Consider the following 19118-nt stretch of genomic DNA (forward strand, 5'->3'; position numbering starts at 1 on the left):
TGGTTTATGTTGACATTCCAACCAATAAGCAAAATACTCAACTGACATAAAAACTTACAAGAAAAATTCTACAAATATTTTTGTTATAAATTTAAGTCTCAACAAAATTTCCAACGCAATGTTTAGTAAATAAAGAAAAAATGCAAATTTATAGTAACATTTTAGCGAATATTATAGTAGTTACAGTAAAGTTGAAGGAAATACTTTTGTAGTTCAAAGCAAAAGCCTAGTGAAAGCAAATTCTACATTCTTTTGTATAAGGTCAATTTCAAGCAAGTCAATTTTTTTTGGTAATATAGCAAACGTATATATAAATATATATAATAAAGTAACAAAATGCCTTCCGTACGGAAATACCGTCGCGAAACCACTGAGATAAGCTGTTGTTTAAAATATTTACTCTTCAGCAGCAACGTAGTTGTTTGGGTGAGTTTGATGAAATTCAAATTTTTTTTTATTTTTATTAATAGTTTGTTTATCTTTTTTCATAGACTGCTGGATTATGTGTGCTGGCTATTGGTATTTGGGCTTGGAACGAAAAAGATATGTTCAGCAATTTGGCTAAGCTAACATTTATAGCCTTAGATCCGGCCTTCGTATTAATTTGTACTGGCACTATAACATTTATAATTGGCTTTACTGGATGCGTTGGAGCGCTACGAGAAAATACCTGTCTCTTGTCACTGGTAAGAATTTCGTATAATTTTTGGAATAATATAATTTTAATTTATTTAAACAACAGCAAAGTGTTGTATATTTTGTATTTTAATAACATTATATTATTTTGCAAATAATATATTTATTATGTAGTATGCCCTGTTCCTGTCATTGCTGTTGACGTTTGAAATCAGTTTGGGTATATTGACTTTTGTGCTAAAGGACAAGGGTTGGGTAAGTACATATCGAATGTAGTCTATTATAGATATATACATATAGATAAATGAAATATATTTTTAATTTTAATGTAGATAAAAGATCAAGCCACCGAGGGATTACGTGCCTTCATCATACACTATCGTGAAGACCCCGATCAGCAAAATCTAATCGATTGGATACAAGAGGATTGGTTGCAGTGTTGTGGCATTGATGGTCCAAAGGATTGGGACAGCAATAACTATTTCAATTGTTCATCTAGCGCCATAGGCAGTCGGGAAGCATGTGGTGTGCCGTTTTCGTGCTGCCGTCGGCGTCCAACTGAATTGATAAAGAACAAACAGTGCGGTTATGATGTGCGCAAAGAGGGATATGTAGGTTTTGTTGCTAATGAAACTACGTCACACTAAACAGATTCATACACATCTTGTTACTAATGCTAAACTATTCTTTCACTAATGCTTTCTACATGCTGCCTCTAAATTAATGGAAACGTACTCTTTAATGAAAAAAAATACACGAATTATTAAAAACTGGTGTTGGTTTAAAGCCGGTGGAGCGTCACATCTATGAACGCGGTTGTTTGCGTGCAGGCGAAGATTGGCTGGAAGCACACCTAATTAGTGTGGCGTCTTCCTGCATTTGTATACTCGTTGTGCAGGTCCTGTTGTACTCAAATTTAACAAACAATTCATTTTAAGCTGTGTATTAACAATACAAAAATTATTTTCATTATTTCCTGATTTGTTGTAGTTGTTGTTCCTACTAATCATTTTTATTATTATTTATTTTTTGTGTTATCCTAGAATTATGAAATATCGAAAATCATTTACGAAAAGGGCTGTGTACAAGCGGGTGAAGAGTGGATTGAGCATAATTTAATTATAATTTCAACCAGCGTTATTATACTTATTTTCATACAGGTTTGTTTTATTTTATTTGATTTAATTTTTTGTCAAATTATTTACGTTTTTTATGGCATATAGCTTATTGCAATTACATATATTGACTTATTGTTTTTTAATTACAGATACTTGGCATTTGCTTCACACAAAATCTGCGCGCCGATATAAATGCGCAAAAATCAAAATATCACTGACAAATACCTAACGTCGCGCCATGCAATGGCGTGCCTCCCAGACCCACTGCCATTTAGGTTGGCCACAAGTCGCGCCGGTACATATGGGTATAGTATGAAAGTGTATATGTGTGAAAATAAAATTGGGTAAAGTAATGCACAGTGAACTAGTTAAACGGTTAAACGTAAGCTTTAAACTACCGACTATGCTACAATTGTGAGTTACATACATATACGAGTATACCGACCTTAGGCATACATGAAGACATAAAAACTAAAATTTACTAACAACTGTTTACTAAATAAGGCTTTTTAAAGTTTAATTTTGTCTATATTTAGTTATATATTTACACTTTTTAGTTACTCTCTTCTCTACATTACACTGCTTTATATACACTCCTAAATACTTATACTTAACTAATATTAAAATCTCTTACGATACATGCTTCCATTAATTTTCAAGTCAAACTCAAATTGCAGCTGTGATAACTCTTTTTGTCAGCTTACAAAATACTCACCCAAACGAAACAAAAAACAACAAAAAAAAACTAACTTGACTTCTAACAATGAAACAATACTCTAAACTACGAAGCAAATAAATTATATTTGCTACATGCATACATACATAAATAACACATCTATATACATACATACATACATGCATATATTTTTTTATTTTTGACAAAAAAAAAAAACTTTAAAGCTTTTGAAAAGTCTATTAAGTACAGCAAACTATAACCTGATATACTATTTCTTTGCTACTTTAACGCAATAAGTGAAAAGTTTAGTATTAGTCCAGTACGAAAAGTATACTGCATAAGTAAATGTCTATTTTGAATACACTCGTCCTTATGTGGTTGGAGCGCACGACAGTAAAAATGCGATCACGGCCATCTAACTATTTATCAGCAGAGTCAAATGAAGACTAACTGTGTTAATGCTCTATTCAATATAAATAAATAAAAGGCTCAAACAGCAGTTATAAAGCAGTTTTAGTCGTATGATTAAATAGACTTTAAATAAACTCATAGGTGTAACAGAAAAAGTACGCGGAATTGCTTAAGTTAACTGAAATGCAAAAAAAAAAAAAACAAAAAATCTAGTTATTTTGTGAAATCAGAAGTGTACTGAAGTATAGCATTACTTTTACACGCGGGGTTATACTAAGGTGTCAACTTGAAAAAAAAATTAAATTAAATTAAATGTGTATTAGGATGGAGTGATTTTATTATATTATATTTTTTTTATATGAATAATTCAATATATTTTCTTATTTTAATTTATTTTATTTTTTCTTATTTTAATTTATTTCATTTTTTATACTTTTTTATTATATTTTTTTATTATTTTTTTAATTTTTTACTTTAAACATTAACATAATTCAATATTTTTTATATAATTTTTTTTTTTAAAACTTTAGTTTTTATTTTTATCTATAATATTATTTTTTTATTATATTTTTTAATTATTTTTTTTATTATATTTTATTTTTTTATATGAATAATTCAATATTATTTTTATTTTTATTTATATTATTTTTATAATTTTTTTTCTTTAAACATTACAATGGAAATAATAGATAATAATAAATATAAACTTAAAAAATAAAATTAATTTGCATTTTTTTTTTAATTTTTGACTTTAAACATTACAATTGAAATAAAAGACAAAATAAATCTTTTTAATTAAATAAAATTAACATGAATAATTCAATTTTTTCATTTTTCTTTTTATTTTTCTTTTTATTTATTTTTGTATTATATTTTTTTATAATTTTTTTTTTTATAATTTTTTTTTATATTATTTTTTATTTATATTTTTTTTTCATTATATTATTATTTATTTTATTTTCTAATTTTTTTTTTTAAAGATTTTTTCCACTCCGCCTTAATATGCATATATGTATATCTAATTAATATATGAATTATGAAAATTAGTTAAGTATTTGACAAGCGTATATTCTACTGATTTAAATGTACATAAGTAATAGTAACGATTAGCTGGAAAGACACACTAGTATTAAGAAAAAGTATACTGTAGTGAAAACCTATTGTATGTACTTAATTGTGTTACTCAACTTATAAGAAGAAACTAATTTTTTAAAACTTCAACTTAAAGAATAGTAGTGAAAAACTTAAATACTTTAAATATGAACGGTTGTTATTAAAATGACATGAATTCAGGCACATTTTTAATTTTATTTTTTCGTAAAACCCACAGTTGATATAATAAGTCCTTTCACCTGAAAATAACCACTGCCCGTATTGAAAAAAAAAAATTCTAATTCTCAATAAGAACTCAATTTAATATAAGTATTTGCCTTTTGAAAACTTTTGCGTACAAAGTAAACATTGATATTATCTTGAAAAGGTATTAAAATGAACTTTATTTACTAATTTATAAAGTAAAAAAAAACTTATGAAATAATGTCATTCCATAATCAGTTTGTAAAAGTATCAGACGTTATAAGTATTGTCTCTCTTAAACACTATATTTAATATTTACAATTTTTATACCTAACTAAATTTTTTAGCATATTTTTTAATTATTTTATTAATTTAATAATCTTTATTTGGTATTTATGAAATGCAAATTGTGATTGCTTGAATACTAACTGCAAGCTCGAACAAACAACTGGTATAAATGCGGTATCAACTGGTATAAACAAATATAGTTAAATTACGAATAAATTTATTGTACTTTATGGATCAACCCAACCACTCCCTTTTCTTTCTTTTTGTAATGAATTATATATTACAGTCTAGTTAAAAGTAATTTAAGATGTTATTATTTGACAAGAGAGCCAAGGATTTGTCAAATATAGCAAGGGAAGCAGTGATGTATCGTAGACGACTAATTTGTTAAACATTATCTTTAATGCATACATTACATTACAAAAACAATAATTACATAATATGTTATGTAGGTTATGTATTCAAGTACTTCTTTTAGATAGTAATAAATATTAAAATAGTAGTATTACGATAACAGATAAATTTCTCTCGTTTGCCAAGCATTTTCCAATAAGCAAGTAATCGTAAGTGTAGCTAAACACAGTTATGTTTAGAAAAAAATGTTTGTCGAAATAGTAAAAATAGTTTTCCATTTTTTAAAACCTTGTGTTGTTGTAATACTATTAATAACACATATTTGTATTGTATGTTTATTATAATTTAAAGCATTTTAAGTATTCAGCAAATTTCGTGTATTTTGTCCTAATGTTTTATTTCGCTTATACAATCATATACAAATATATACATATATGAAATAAGAATTTGCATATGTATGTATAAAGTATGTATGTACTTTACTGCATATGTATAAGCACTTTAATGTAATAAATGAAACGAAAATAAATTAAGTAAATGTTTAGTTAGCCAAACCTTGTAAACGTGTTAAAATTAATTTGGGTTAGGTTTGGCTTTTGAACAAGTCGATACAATTGAGGTATAAGCGCTCAATTATATCGACTTGCTTGCGACGACTCCTCAATCTGTACTTACAACTATATTTAACTTAGAACTTTTATATTGGATTCAATTAAATAAAAATTGATATGCAAAAGAGAGGGTTATTCAATTATATTTCAAGGATAATATTCAAAAGATTTATAAAATTTAACAAAATTGTGTGTTTTCAAACATTTCTTTAGAGCAGTTTAAAGGTGCGTTTCAAAGTTAAAAAAATCTAGTTTCTTATTAAATAGTGCGAAATGTTTAAAATAATCAAAAAATATCAAATCCATCCGAGTAATATTCTAAGAGATATACCCTTTGGAAGTTCCGCCCACAAGGCCACGTCAGTATAACTAAATTTTTCAAGTCGATGTAAACGATAGCTCAAAAAGTAATGACTCGATTCTGTTCAAATTTTGCACACATATTTGGAAGGACATTATTTAGTTAATGAACGAAGGATTTTTTTTATATTTTTATTATAACTATTTTTTTGAGCCAATTTGACCAACAAAGTGAAAAAATTCAATTTAAATTAGTAATTAATTAATTTTTTTTTTTAAAGATTTTTTCCACTCCGCCTTAATATGCATATATGTATATCTAATTAATATATGAATTATGAAAATTAGTTAAGTATTTGACAAGCGTATATTCTACTGATTTAAATGTACATAAGTAATAGTAACGATTAGCTGGAAAGACACACTAGTATTAAGAAAAAGTATACTGTAGTGAAAACCTATTGTATGTACTTAATTGTGTTACTCAACTTATAAGAAGAAACTAATTTTTTAAAACTTCAACTTAAAGAATAGTAGTGAAAAACTTAAATACTTTAAATATGAACGGTTGTTATTAAAATGACATGAATTCAGGCACATTTTTAATTTTATTTTTTCGTAAAACCCACAGTTGATATAATAAGTCCTTTCACCTGAAAATAACCACTGCCCGTATTGAAAAAAAAAAATTCTAATTCTCAATAAGAACTCAATTTAATATAAGTATTTGCCTTTTGAAAACTTTTGCGTACAAAGTAAACATTGATATTATCTTGAAAAGGTATTAAAATGAACTTTATTTACTAATTTATAAAGTAAAAAAAAACTTATGAAATAATGTCATTCCATAATCAGTTTGTAAAAGTATCAGACGTTATAAGTATTGTCTCTCTTAAACACTATATTTAATATTTACAATTTTTATACCTAACTAAATTTTTTAGCATATTTTTTAATTATTTTATTAATTTAATAATCTTTATTTGGTATTTATGAAATGCAAATTGTGATTGCTTGAATACTAACTGCAAGCTCGAACAAACAACTGGTATAAATGCGGTATCAACTGGTATAAACAAATATAGTTAAATTACGAATAAATTTATTGTACTTTATGGATCAACCCAACCACTCCCTTTTCTTTCTTTTTGTAATGAATTATATATTACAGTCTAGTTAAAAGTAATTTAAGATGTTATTATTTGACAAGAGAGCCAAGGATTTGTCAAATATAGCAAGGGAAGCAGTGATGTATCGTAGACGACTAATTTGTTAAACATTATCTTTAATGCATACATTACATTACAAAAACAATAATTACATAATATGTTATGTAGGTTATGTATTCAAGTACTTCTTTTAGATAGTAATAAATATTAAAATAGTAGTATTACGATAACAGATAAATTTCTCTCGTTTGCCAAGCATTTTCCAATAAGCAAGTAATCGTAAGTGTAGCTAAACACAGTTATGTTTAGAAAAAAATGTTTGTCGAAATAGTAAAAATAGTTTTCCATTTTTTAAAACCTTGTGTTGTTGTAATACTATTAATAACACATATTTGTATTGTATGTTTATTATAATTTAAAGCATTTTAAGTATTCAGCAAATTTCGTGTATTTTGTCCTAATGTTTTATTTCGCTTATACAATCATATACAAATATATACATATATGAAATAAGAATTTGCATATGTATGTATAAAGTATGTATGTACTTTACTGCATATGTATAAGCACTTTAATGTAATAAATGAAACGAAAATAAATTAAGTAAATGTTTAGTTAGCCAAACCTTGTAAACGTGTTAAAATTAATTTGGGTTAGGTTTGGCTTTTGAACAAGTCGATACAATTGAGGTATAAGCGCTCAATTATATCGACTTGCTTGCGACGACTCCTCAATCTGTACTTACAACTATATTTAACTTAGAACTTTTATATTGGATTCAATTAAATAAAAATTGATATGCAAAAGAGAGGGTTATTCAATTATATTTCAAGGATAATATTCAAAAGATTTATAAAATTTAACAAAATTGTGTGTTTTCAAACATTTCTTTAGAGCAGTTTAAAGGTGCGTTTCAAAGTTAAAAAAATCTAGTTTCTTATTAAATAGTGCGAAATGTTTAAAATAATCAAAAAATATCAAATCCATCCGAGTAATATTCTAAGAGATATACCCTTTGGAAGTTCCGCCCACAAGGCCACGTCAGTATAACTAAATTTTTCAAGTCGATGTAAACGATAGCTCAAAAAGTAATGACTCGATTCTGTTCAAATTTTGCACACATATTTGGAAGGACATTATTTAGTTAATGAACGAAGGATTTTTTTTATATTTTTATTATAACTATTTTTTTGAGCCAATTTGACCAACAAAGTGAAAAAATTCAATTTAAATTCTGTCAAAACTTCAAATTTCAATATTTTATTTTTTCCTTCGTTCATTAGCTAGACTTATTCAAGTATTATGGAAATATTTTTGGTTTATTGTTTTAAGATGAACCAATCATGAATTATGATGTCTACCACAAGACCATTTTTTTTGGACATATCATGGGAGATGAGGTGCCAACAGCTGTGTTCTCGTAATTTTTAAATAAAAATTTCACAAAATACTGTTTAAACATGTATCGATTGCATTTGTTAAAAAAAAAATGTAAAAATACCCTTTTTTAGCCTCTGAAACCCACCTAACCCGTTAAAGTAATTAATTTTTGGTAGAGAAATATCTTTTATTTTCAGTGAGTGATATTTACAATATTAGACTTATTGGTATATGAAACGAAAAAAAAGAGTCTATTTAATTCAGCGTAATCTCGTACCAATCAAGTGTAATTGTTGCAATTAATGGTTCTTTATGTTTGTATTGCTTTCCTTCATCATAAACTTTCCATGCGAGCCAGTCCCAACGTTTTCAATTACCAATAGGGGTTAGCTCTGGAAGGTGTGGGCTCCAAGTCAAGTACTATTGTTACTCAAAACTTTAAACGCGTTTTTCGTGTTTTCAAAGTGGGTTGTCAAATGTTCTCGAAAACTACTCAACTGATCTTGATGAAATTTTACACAGGTGTTCGAGATACAATTTACTCGTGTCTGAACGAAGGACTCTTTTTTTTCAATTACAAAATGTCAAGCAAATTTTTATTTTTATACTCTCGCAACAAATGTTGCTAAAGAGAGTATTATAGTTTTGTTCACATAACGGTTGTTTGTAACACCCAAAACTAAACGAGTTAGATATAGGGTTATATATACCATATAAGTGATCAGGGTGAAGAGTGGAGTTCAAATCCGAATGTCTGCCTGTCCGTCCGTCCGTCCGTCCGTCTGTGCAAGCAGTAACTTGAGTAAAAATTAAGATATCTTGACACTTATTTCTTGGCACCATAGGAAGGTTGCTTTCGAAAATGAGCAAAATCGGACCACTGCCACGCCCACAAAATGGCGAAAACCGAAAACACATAAAGTGCCTTAACTAAGCCATAAATAAAGCTATGGAAGTAAAATTTGGTATGAAGGATCACACTATGAAGGGGCATATTTGGATGTAATTTTTTTGTGAAAGTGGGCGTGGCCCCGCCCCCTACTAAGTTTTTTGTACATATCTTGCAAACCAATAGAGCTATATAAACCAAACTTTCTGCAGTAGTTTTTTTTAGCCGCTTCCTAATACAGTCCAAAAATGAAAGAAATCGGATCATAACCACGCCCACCTCCCATACAAAAGTTAGGTTGAAAATTACTAAAAGTGGGTTAACTCATTAACGAAAAACGTCGGAAACACTAAATTTCACATAAGAAATGGCAAATGAAAGCTGCACTCAGATTTTTTTACAAAATGGGAAATGGGCGTGGCTTCGCCCACTTATGGGTCAAAAACCATATCTCAGGAACTACTCGACCGATTTCAATAAAACTTGGTTTGTAATAGTTTCCTTACGTCCCAATGATATGTTGTGAAAATAGGCCAAATAGCTTCACAACCACGCCTACTTCCTATATACCAGAACTTTGAAGACTATCTGAATCGTTTGTATGTATGTGATTGGCGTTGCAACCGTTTAGCCGGTTATAGCCGAATCGACGATAGTGCGCCACCTGTCTCTCTCCTTCGCAGTTCGGCGCCAGTTGGAGATCCCAAGTGTAACCAGGTCGCTCTCCACCTGGTCCCTCCAACGGAGTGGAGGCCTTCCCCTTCCTCGGCTTCCTCCGGCGGGTACTGCATCGAACACTTTCAGGGCTGGAGTGTTTTCGTCCATTCGGACAACATGACCTAGCCAGCGTAGCCGCTGTCTTTTTATTCGCTGAACTATGTCAATGTCGTCGTATAACTCGTACAGCTCATCGTTCCATCGTCTGCGGTATTCGCCGTTGCCAATGTTCTGAGGACCATAAATCTTGCGCAAAATTTTCCTCTCGAAAACTCCTAGTGTCGTCTCATCTGATGTTGACATCGTCCAAGCTTCTGCACCGTAAAGCAGGACGGGAATGATAAGCGACTTGTAGAGCTTGATTTTGGTTCGTCGAGAGAGGACTTTACTGTTCAATTGCCTACTCAGTCCAAAGTAGCACCTGTTGGCAAGAGTTATTCTGCGCTGGATTTCGAGGCTGACATTGTTCGTGTTGTTGATGCTGGTTCCCAGGTATACGAAATTATCTACGACCTCGAAGTTATGACTGTCAACAGTGACGTGGGAGCCAAGACGCGAATGCGCTGACTGTTTGTTTGATGACAGGAGATATTTCGTCTTGTCCTCATTCACCTCCAGACCCATTCGCTTCGCCTCCTTATCCATGCGGGAAAAAGCAGAACAAACGGCGCGGTTGTTGCTTCCGATGATATCAATATCATCGGCGTACGCCAGGAGCTGTACACTCTTGTAGAAGATTGTACCTTCTCGGTTTAGCTCTGCAGCTCTTATAATTTTTTCCAGCATCAGGTTAAAGAAGTCGCACGATAGTGAGTCACCTTGTCTGAAACCTCGTTTGGTATCGAACGGCTCGGAGAGGTCCTTCCCAATCATGACGGAGCTTTTGGTGTTGCTCAACGTCAATTTACACAGCCGTATTAGTTTTGCGGGGATACCAAATTCAGACATCGCGGCGTAAAGGCAGCTCCTTTTCGTGCTGTCGAAAGCAGCTTTAAAATCGACAAAAAGGTGGTGTGTGTCGATCCTCTTTTCTCGGGTCTTTTCCAAGATTTGGCGCATGGTGAATATCTGGTCAGTTGTCGATTTTCCAGGTCTAAAGCCACACTGATAAGGTCCAATCAGTTTGTTGACGGTGGGCTTTAGTCTTTCACACAATACGCTCGATAGAACCTTGTATGCGATATTTAGGAGGCTGATCCCACGGTAATTGGCGCAGATTGTGGGATCTCCCTTTTTATGGATTGGGCAGAGCACACTGAGATTCCAATCGTCAGGCATGCTTTCTTCCGACCATATTCTGCAAAGAAGCTGATGCATGCACCTTATCAGTTCTTCGCCGCCGTATTTGAATAGTTCTGCCGGTAATCTATCGGCCCCCGCTGCTTTGTTGTTCTTCAATCGGGTAATTGCTATTCGAATTTCTTCATGGTCGGGTAATGGAACATCTGTTCCATCGTCATCGATTGGGGGATCGGGTTCGCCATCTCCTGGTGTTGTACTCTCACTGCCATTCAGCAGGTCGGAGAAGTGTTCCCTCCATAATCCCAGTATGCCCTGGACATCGGTTACCAGATTACCACCTTGGTCTCTACATGAGGATGCTCCGGTCTTGAAACCTTCGTTAAGTCGCTTCATTTTTTCATAAAATTTTCGAGCATTCCCTCTGTCTGCCAGCTTCTCAAGCTCTTCGTACTCACGCATTTCGGCCTCTTTCTTTTTTTGTCTGCAAATGCGTCTCGCTTCCCTCTTCAGCTCTCGGTATCTATCCCATCCCGCACGTGTTGTGGTCGTTTGCAATGTTGCGAGGTAGGCAGTCTGTTTTCTCTCCGCTGCGAGACGGCACTCCTCATCGTACCAGCTTGTTTTTTGTCGTTGCCGAAAACCAATTGTTTCGGCTGCAGCGGTACGCAGTGAGTTTGAGATGCCGTTCCACAGTTCCCTTATACCGAGATGCTGATGAGTGCTCTCAGAGAGCAGGAGTGCAAGTCGAGTAGAGTATTTCGTGGCTGTCTGTTGCGATTGCAGCTTTTCGACGTCGAACCTTCCGTGTGTTTGTTGACGGGCATTCTTTGCTGCACAGAGGCGGGTGCGTATCTTCGCTGCGACCAGATAATGGTCCGAGTCTATATTTGGTCCTCGGAGCGTACGCACGTCTAAAACACAGGAGACATGTCTTCCGTCTATCACAACGTGATCGATTTGGTTCCGCGTGTTTCGATCAGGAGACAGCCAAGTAGCTTGATGTATTTTCTTATGCTGGAATCTGGTACTACAGACGACCATATTTCGGGCCCCAGCGAAGTCGATCAGCCTCAGGCCGTTTGGCGATGTTTCGTCATGGAGGCTGAATTTTCCGACTGTTGTGCCAAAGACACCTTCTTTACCCACCCTGGCGTTAAAATCACCAAGCACGACTTTTACATCGTGGCGGGGGCAGCGCTCATAGGTGCGTTCTAGGCGCTCATAGAAAGCATCTTTGGTCGCATCGTCCTTCTCTTCCGTTGGGGCGTGGGCGCAAATCAGCGATATGTTGAAGAACCTCGCTTTGATGCGGATTGTGGCTAGACGTTCATCCACCGGGGTGAATGCCAGGACTCTGCGACGGAGTCTCTCTCCCACCACAAATCCAACACCAAATTTGCGCTCCTTTATATGGCCGCTGTAGTAGATGTCACAAGGACCCACCTTCTTCCGTCCTTGTCCCGTCCATCGCACTTCTTGGATGGCGGTGATGTCAGCCTTAAGTCGTATGAGGACATCAACCAGCTGGGCAGAGGCACCTTCCCAATTAAGGGTCCGGACATTCCAGGTGCATGCCCTTATATCATTATCCTTAAAACGTTTGCAGGGGTCGTCATCAAAAGGGGGGTGTCTCATCCGAGGCTTTCGTAGATTTTTCATTGGGGGGTGTTTTTATGTGGTGGGTCCCAAACCCTACGCACAACCGCATAAGCGGGCTTCGCCTTCTCACTTTAGCTCGCCTTCAAACGGATGTCTGTTGGCTACCCAGAGGATACTTGGTCTAAAACCGGAAGTCGTGAGCTGCTTGAACCATGTGGAAAAGAATCGTTTCTGGCCACTCCCAAGTGAGTGACAATCAAAAACTTTCCTCACTTGCGTGAACTTCTACACATGATCCCATCCTCCAATCGTTTACTTTACAATATATAAAGTAAGCACTAGTGAAGATATCGGTGCAGAACTTTGCACAGATACTATGTTTATAGTGTGGCAGCCCCATTCTAAAAATCGCCGAAATCGGACCATAGGTTTTTAAGGCCCCATATATCGAACACGAGGGCCTCGGTGCTTCTAAACTAATATTATGGTTTCCAACTTTCAATGGACTTTATGCACTATATATGACGAATATGTGGGTCAAATTGTGTATTATATAATATTAAATATATAAATAAATAAATTGCGAGAGTATAAAATGTTTGGTTACACCCGATCTTAGCCCTTCCTTACTTGTTTTGGTAATATGTTTGCCAAAATTCCAATTTTTACCTTTTTTGTCTTTCATTCGTTCAAGCACGAGTTCATGGTCTTACCTAAAACACTTATTTTTGTTTTTTCAGTTTAGATGATTCTGTCAGAAATTATGCTGACACGCGGACGCATCTTTTACCCGACAAAACCCATGTAACCCCTTAAGATCCAAAAAATATGGCGGCCAAGTCATAATATTAACGTTTGAACTCGAAATAAACAACTTAACTAATCGAGCCTTATGATTCGAAGCTTTATATATATTTGGCGTCGGAACCGCTTTAAGGGATTATAGCCGATTCGAAGCATTAACTTGTTGAAAAATCAATAGGATAGGCCCGAAGAGATTTTTTAATAATTGGAAAACTGAACCAATGTTGCTTTCAAGCGCTTACTCATTTTCTGATCAATAAAAATAAAATCAATTGTTATATAAAGCGTGATAGCATTCCGTACTATTACACACTACAACACTTGGGTTAAAAAGTTTAAATACTCGGAATGACAGGATGCATTGATTTAGATCGTGCAGTTCTGCTAAAAACACTTTGTGAACGAACATCGAACTTAATAAAAACGTAACGATTTACTGAACATTTCAAACGATTTGAAAACGAAAAATATAAAAATAATGCCCGAAAACGATTTGCAGAACATGCCGTTCAATTTTACAATGTAAAACTACGCATTAGTCTCCAAAGCACCCTCAAGATATTAACATTTCTCATAAATGAAGCAGCAGAATATTCATTAGAATTAAGATCAACTTACCGACGAGTAGTAAAACTTCTGCATAAGTAAATATGTAGATGAATACATTAATTTTATTTTAATATCAACATTTAAGATATAAAAAAGAAAAAAAAAAAAATCAGTAAAAATATAACAACAATAACAAAGTGTTCTTTAATATGCAATTAACCATCCAACTGGGGTTTGTCGTCGAGTGTCACGCTATACTCTCCATTCACCTCATCTAAGTTAGCTCGTTGGTATTCCAAAAGAACCAACGTATTCACGCCAACCTTGAGTAAATCTTTCGGCAGATATAATGTCGTTTGAGGTCCTACCAAAGGCCAATAACGTCCCAAATTAAAGCCATTCACATATGCCACACCCTTGCCCCAGCCAGTTGGATTTAGATAAGTGTCACCGAGTTTTTCGATCGTGAATTCGCCGTGATATAACATGGGTCCATTTCTTAAAATTTTACTTTTCGTAACAACATCGGCTCTCATTTCACGGTTAAAGGCCGCTGCTACTATTTGTTCACTTTCCAACGGGAATGATGTTGTAACCCAGTTCTTGAGCTCCTGTTTCTGACCGTTGAAACGTTCCACTGTTACCGAACCCAAAATACCTTTGGTATCGTTCATAGTATCATAATTGATACGTCCTTGATTTTCGACCAATATCTGTAGATTGCTACCCCAACCTTTGTTTAATGGCACCGACAAAATACCGTTCTTACGCGACAACGTGCCAACCAACTCATTGTCGACATAAACGAAAGCGCGATCATGCAGTTCATTTACTGTGAGCACGGTGGGATCGATTTCCAAATGTGGCAATTCAGTTTCGTACAAAACCAGTCCAGAGTACTGATCGAGGTTCTCAAATGTGAGTGGCTTTTCAGCTGACACTGGTTCACCTTTCGCCAATGTGGTGCGTCCTACTTCTGAGAGTAAATTAGCCACGGGCTTGAGCGTTACATTACCGTAAGCAAAACGTTGTGTCTTTGTGCAACCATTGCAAGCTTCTTCGTGTGGCACGTCGATAAAATCAGCTATAACTTTGCGTATCATTTCGAATTTCTTTGTGACATTGCCCGCCTCATCCATCACAGCATCATAATCGTATGAAGTGATGTCAGCAACGTAATCTGCACCGTAATTATTAGCGCCAGCTGTGAAGCCGAAGTTGGTGCCACCAAAGAACATGTAAAAGTTTACACTAGCGCCAGCTTCGAGTATACGCCTGTGTACGAAAAAAGGTAAGTTTATTGTTGAACTCAAGCGAGACAGATTAAAGATCACTTAGATAATAATTATAATTCTAATTCCGATTTCTATCATCTTACCTCAATGAATTTGCCACCTCCATGCCATCACGTCTTTGATTTTCCTCTCCCCAGTGGGTTAACCAACCCGGGTAGAACTCAGAATTTACTAACGGTCCTGTGGGTTGGACGCTGCGCATTGCACGCCAGTGTTCATCGAAGTTGGTACCTGTAAGAATCAATAAACATAATGATGTGATAAAATCAAATAGCAATACAAAATAACACTTTAATCACCTATTCCGAAGTCAACTGTCGCGTGTACGCCTTCAATTTTGCCACATTTCAAACCGTTATTAGGTTGATCCGTGGTGAAGAGCACTGCATTTCCTTGCACGTATTTTTCGGTTTCATCGCGTAGCCAAAGCAAATGTTTTGCATCGCAGGCATAAAAGGCGCCATATTCGTTTTCTACTTGTACCGTTATAATTGGACCACCATTGCCGTAGAGGTACCTACGTAGGCGTGGCATTAATTGCGCATACCATTTGCTTACCTCCAATTGGTAGTAGGGATCACTGGTACGCACCTTAATATCAGGATATTTGGTGAAGAGCCAATGTGGCAGACCGCCCTGTTGATATAAAATTGTTTGTTTAGTTTTCAGTTTTTGAAATTGAATTCAAGCACAAAGCATTACATTATCACGTTCCGCACAAATGTATGGACCCGGCCGTAGTACTACGTAGAAACCTTCTTTCTGTGCCAATTCTAAGAAGCGTTCAATATCAGCAATGCCTTCCCAGTCGTAGACGCCGTCATGCGGGTTATGCAAAGACCACTCGATGTAGCTAAATAGGTTGGAATATAGCAAAAATCAGCAATAAAGTATGTCTGTTAATTTAATAGCAAAAACTGGAATTTGAAAACTTGAAACTCATAAAATGTTTGGGAAAATTAGATTATAATAAAATTCGGGGGGCGCCTTGCTATCTAGGGTCTATTGTGCCCTAGCCTCTTTTCACATTATGGCATCTAACCCCGTTAGTTGAAAAACGCTTAGTAGTGTTCCAGAGCTAATGGACGTGATACTATCCCTTTGGGGATATAAGGCCATTATTGCCCGCCTCCTTCAGGTGTCTCCACTGTTAGGTCGCAGAATTGACATTGATTCGACGAGAAGATTCCCAAGCAAATTCCACAGTTTCTTTGGAGCGCGATCAATTGTTTAAACCTTTTATGGTTACAACCAGTAGCGATTCCTACTTGCCCGTTCCTATTTTGGAAACTAAATTTAAAGTGCTGGCCAATGAGTTTAATGATGTATGGAGACTTAGAAACAATCGATGGGTAAGTTTCAAATTCAGAACGCTTTTCTTGCCAGCGTTAATGTCCTTTTGAATGCTTAGCTTGAGCAAGTCTTACTCGTCTATTGTATAATGAAGAACTGGAATTCAATGTTATCTTACCAAGAAACACAATATTCACGAGTTGACTCCTTGCTATCAACTTTGGAAACACATACATTTTGGTTCGGAAACTAAAAATCTCTGTTTGCTCACCAAAGTATGGAAAGGAAAGCAAAATAAATAAACATTAGATTTTATACTCACGTATCAATGGCGTTTAAGCCGGCTGCACGCATTGTCTTCAAACGTTCTTCCCATACTTGAGGCAAAGCACGGAAGTAATGAAACGACCCCGAAACATAACGAAATGGCGAACCGTCCATTAAAAAGGTATTGGCCGAATGGTCAATGGTGAAGGACCGGTTAATTTTCTTGAAGATTGAAAAACAGAAAAATAAAGGTGATTAAGAATATTAATTATTGTTATTTTTTGTTGTATATAAATTATTAGTTGTTTATAATTATAATAAGGGATTTAATCGGATGACCGGATTTTTGGCTTTAAATCAGAGTTTCGACACTTGTATTATTCCATGTTTTATTCCAAAATTTAATTGGAAAAAATCAATATCATTCTAGGGACCTCAGTTATAAATTTGCCTCTTTCAAAGCGAAAAAATTGCAATAACGACGACGGCATTGTCAGTTGATGCCCGTGGTCTGTAATATTTTTCGATGAATTTTCAAAAATTAAATCGTCACTCTTTCGGATCTTTGTTTCAATGTATGGTGAAGGTCTAGATATCTAACGTTTATATACCGACATAAAGCTTGTGTGTCAGCTACAAAAAAATTCTACAAGTTCCAAAATAAACTTATTACGAGCACAGTTCAAAATTGCTCAACATTGAGTTTAGTTGTTATTCCTTGTAGCCGCTTGATTTAGTCATGTAATCTCTTAATTATATATTAAAATGTCCTCAGAGTTTTATCGAAATTAAATATCCAGTACTCGGACAACAGACGTTTCCACTAATCCATATCGAAATCATTTAAGTGGGGTTTAACAGTTTCTGGTAACTTCTGGTCTGATATCCAATGGTGACTCGATCGTCATCAAATCATTTGTTTATATACATGTGTTTTTTAAATTTATTATTTTGATTTAATTTTTTTTCCAATTTCGATTTTCAGATTATCGAAATTTTTCGAGAGTTCTTATTTCTCTTTAATTTGTATTTGCCCAATTAATTTTTTATATATTATATTATTTCATGATTTTTATTGATATACAGTGGAACTTCCATAACTTGAACTTTTGAGTCGGCAATAGCGTTTAGAAATCAATTTTCGTACGAATTTCCTTCCATAACTCGAACTTCTATAACTCGAAGTTCTCCTTAACTAGAACTCTTGAAGGGGCAATAGAAGGCAAATTTCATACAAATTTCCTTCCATAAATCGAACTTTTCGCCCAGGGCAAAATACAAAATTTAAAATTTTTCTATCAACGTAGAATTTTAAAAGAGTTTCACTATATCGTATGGAGGGGAACAAAAAAAATAATATTACACTTATGGATTGCATAAATCATGTAACAAAGGCCAAACATGCGAAATAAATAAATCTATATTTTACAGCTTTTTGAAAAATTTATGTTTTAATGAAAATTCTGAAACTCGAAGTTTTTCTGTTGATTATGGTGATTCGAGTTAGAGAAGTTCCACTGCATTTTTATTATTAATTATTTTAATTAAATTGTCTTAGAATTAACTTGCTTCAACTGTTTATAGTAATGCATTTTTCACCAAAAATTTGTTGCTATTACACAAATATTTCCATATTATTTATTTGCTAAAACTCACTTTTGCAGCGCCGCCATTTAGGCTCACTAACAGACAAGCAAGCCCGAATGCCGTCACAAGTTTAAAATTTAATGTGTTTAACATCGCTGTCTACACCGAACTGACAATCTTGACTGTTCTCCGTCTACAAACTAAGTTCACTGAAATCTAGCAGTAATTTATGCATATTTATATATGGCAGCAAGTATAAAATACAATTAATAAGTCAATTATGGAGTGACCACACGGTGGCGTTATACTAAATAGTCTAGAGAGGCACTGCAAACCTCTATATAGATAAGCATATGTAGATTCTATCGCAGCCACTCAGTTTTGACAGCAACAATTTTTGAAACATACTCATGTACCGTATATTTAGGAGTATGCTTGCAGTAGCTGTTGTTTTTGTAGCTGCTGTCCATAACTGGTCAGCGGCCTTTAAGTGTTTCAAGCGTGTTTAGAATATTTGAGGACCACAAGTGTCAACAATTATGACAAATAAGAAACAAACTTAAGTTCGCTACGTAATTGTTAATGACTATTGGAAAATATTTTATTATCAGCGCGCTGTTTTCAATACATTATAAAC

At 34.1% G+C, this 19118-nt stretch overlaps 2 protein-coding genes across 6 annotated transcripts in view; one reads left to right on the top strand and one right to left on the bottom strand.

Moving 5' to 3' along the window:
- LOC105216503 (tetraspanin-5) overlaps nt 1-19118 on the top strand; it is a 22342-nt gene continuing 3224 nt past the window's right edge. For 2 of the 5 annotated variants that reach the window (XR_008470289.1, XR_008470288.1), the window contains exons 1-6: nt 4-426; nt 492-686; nt 811-891; nt 969-1247; nt 1680-1796; nt 1904-2049. Coding sequence is in view for 2 of the 5 variants with exons in the window: in XM_011191027.3 (XP_011189329.1) it covers nt 337-426; nt 492-686; nt 811-891; nt 969-1247; nt 1424-1534; nt 1680-1796; nt 1904-1972 (942 nt within the window). In the remaining 3 variants the exon portion in view is untranslated. Of the gene's footprint in view, nt 427-491; nt 687-810; nt 892-968; nt 1248-1423; nt 1535-1679; nt 1797-1903; nt 2410-3821; nt 4085-19118 lie in introns of those variants that run through there. The other 3 variants (XM_011191027.3, XR_008470290.1, XM_011191025.3) reach the window with 3 other exon arrangements.
- LOC105216504 (beta-galactosidase) lies at nt 14142-18714 on the bottom strand. Its single transcript, XM_011191029.3, has 6 exons — nt 18551-18714; nt 16950-17116; nt 16037-16187; nt 15634-15970; nt 15418-15565; nt 14142-15314 (listed from the first exon to the last, which is right to left on the bottom strand). Exons 1-6 carry the CDS (start codon nt 18632-18634, stop codon nt 14255-14257), a joined length of 1947 nt encoding a protein of 648 aa, XP_011189331.2. The 5' UTR covers nt 18635-18714; the 3' UTR covers nt 14142-14254.

Source organism: Zeugodacus cucurbitae, chromosome 3 (genome assembly GCF_028554725.1).
Source record: "Zeugodacus cucurbitae isolate PBARC_wt_2022May chromosome 3, idZeuCucr1.2, whole genome shotgun sequence".
Classification (NCBI taxonomy): Eukaryota; Metazoa; Arthropoda; class Insecta; order Diptera; family Tephritidae; genus Zeugodacus; species Zeugodacus cucurbitae.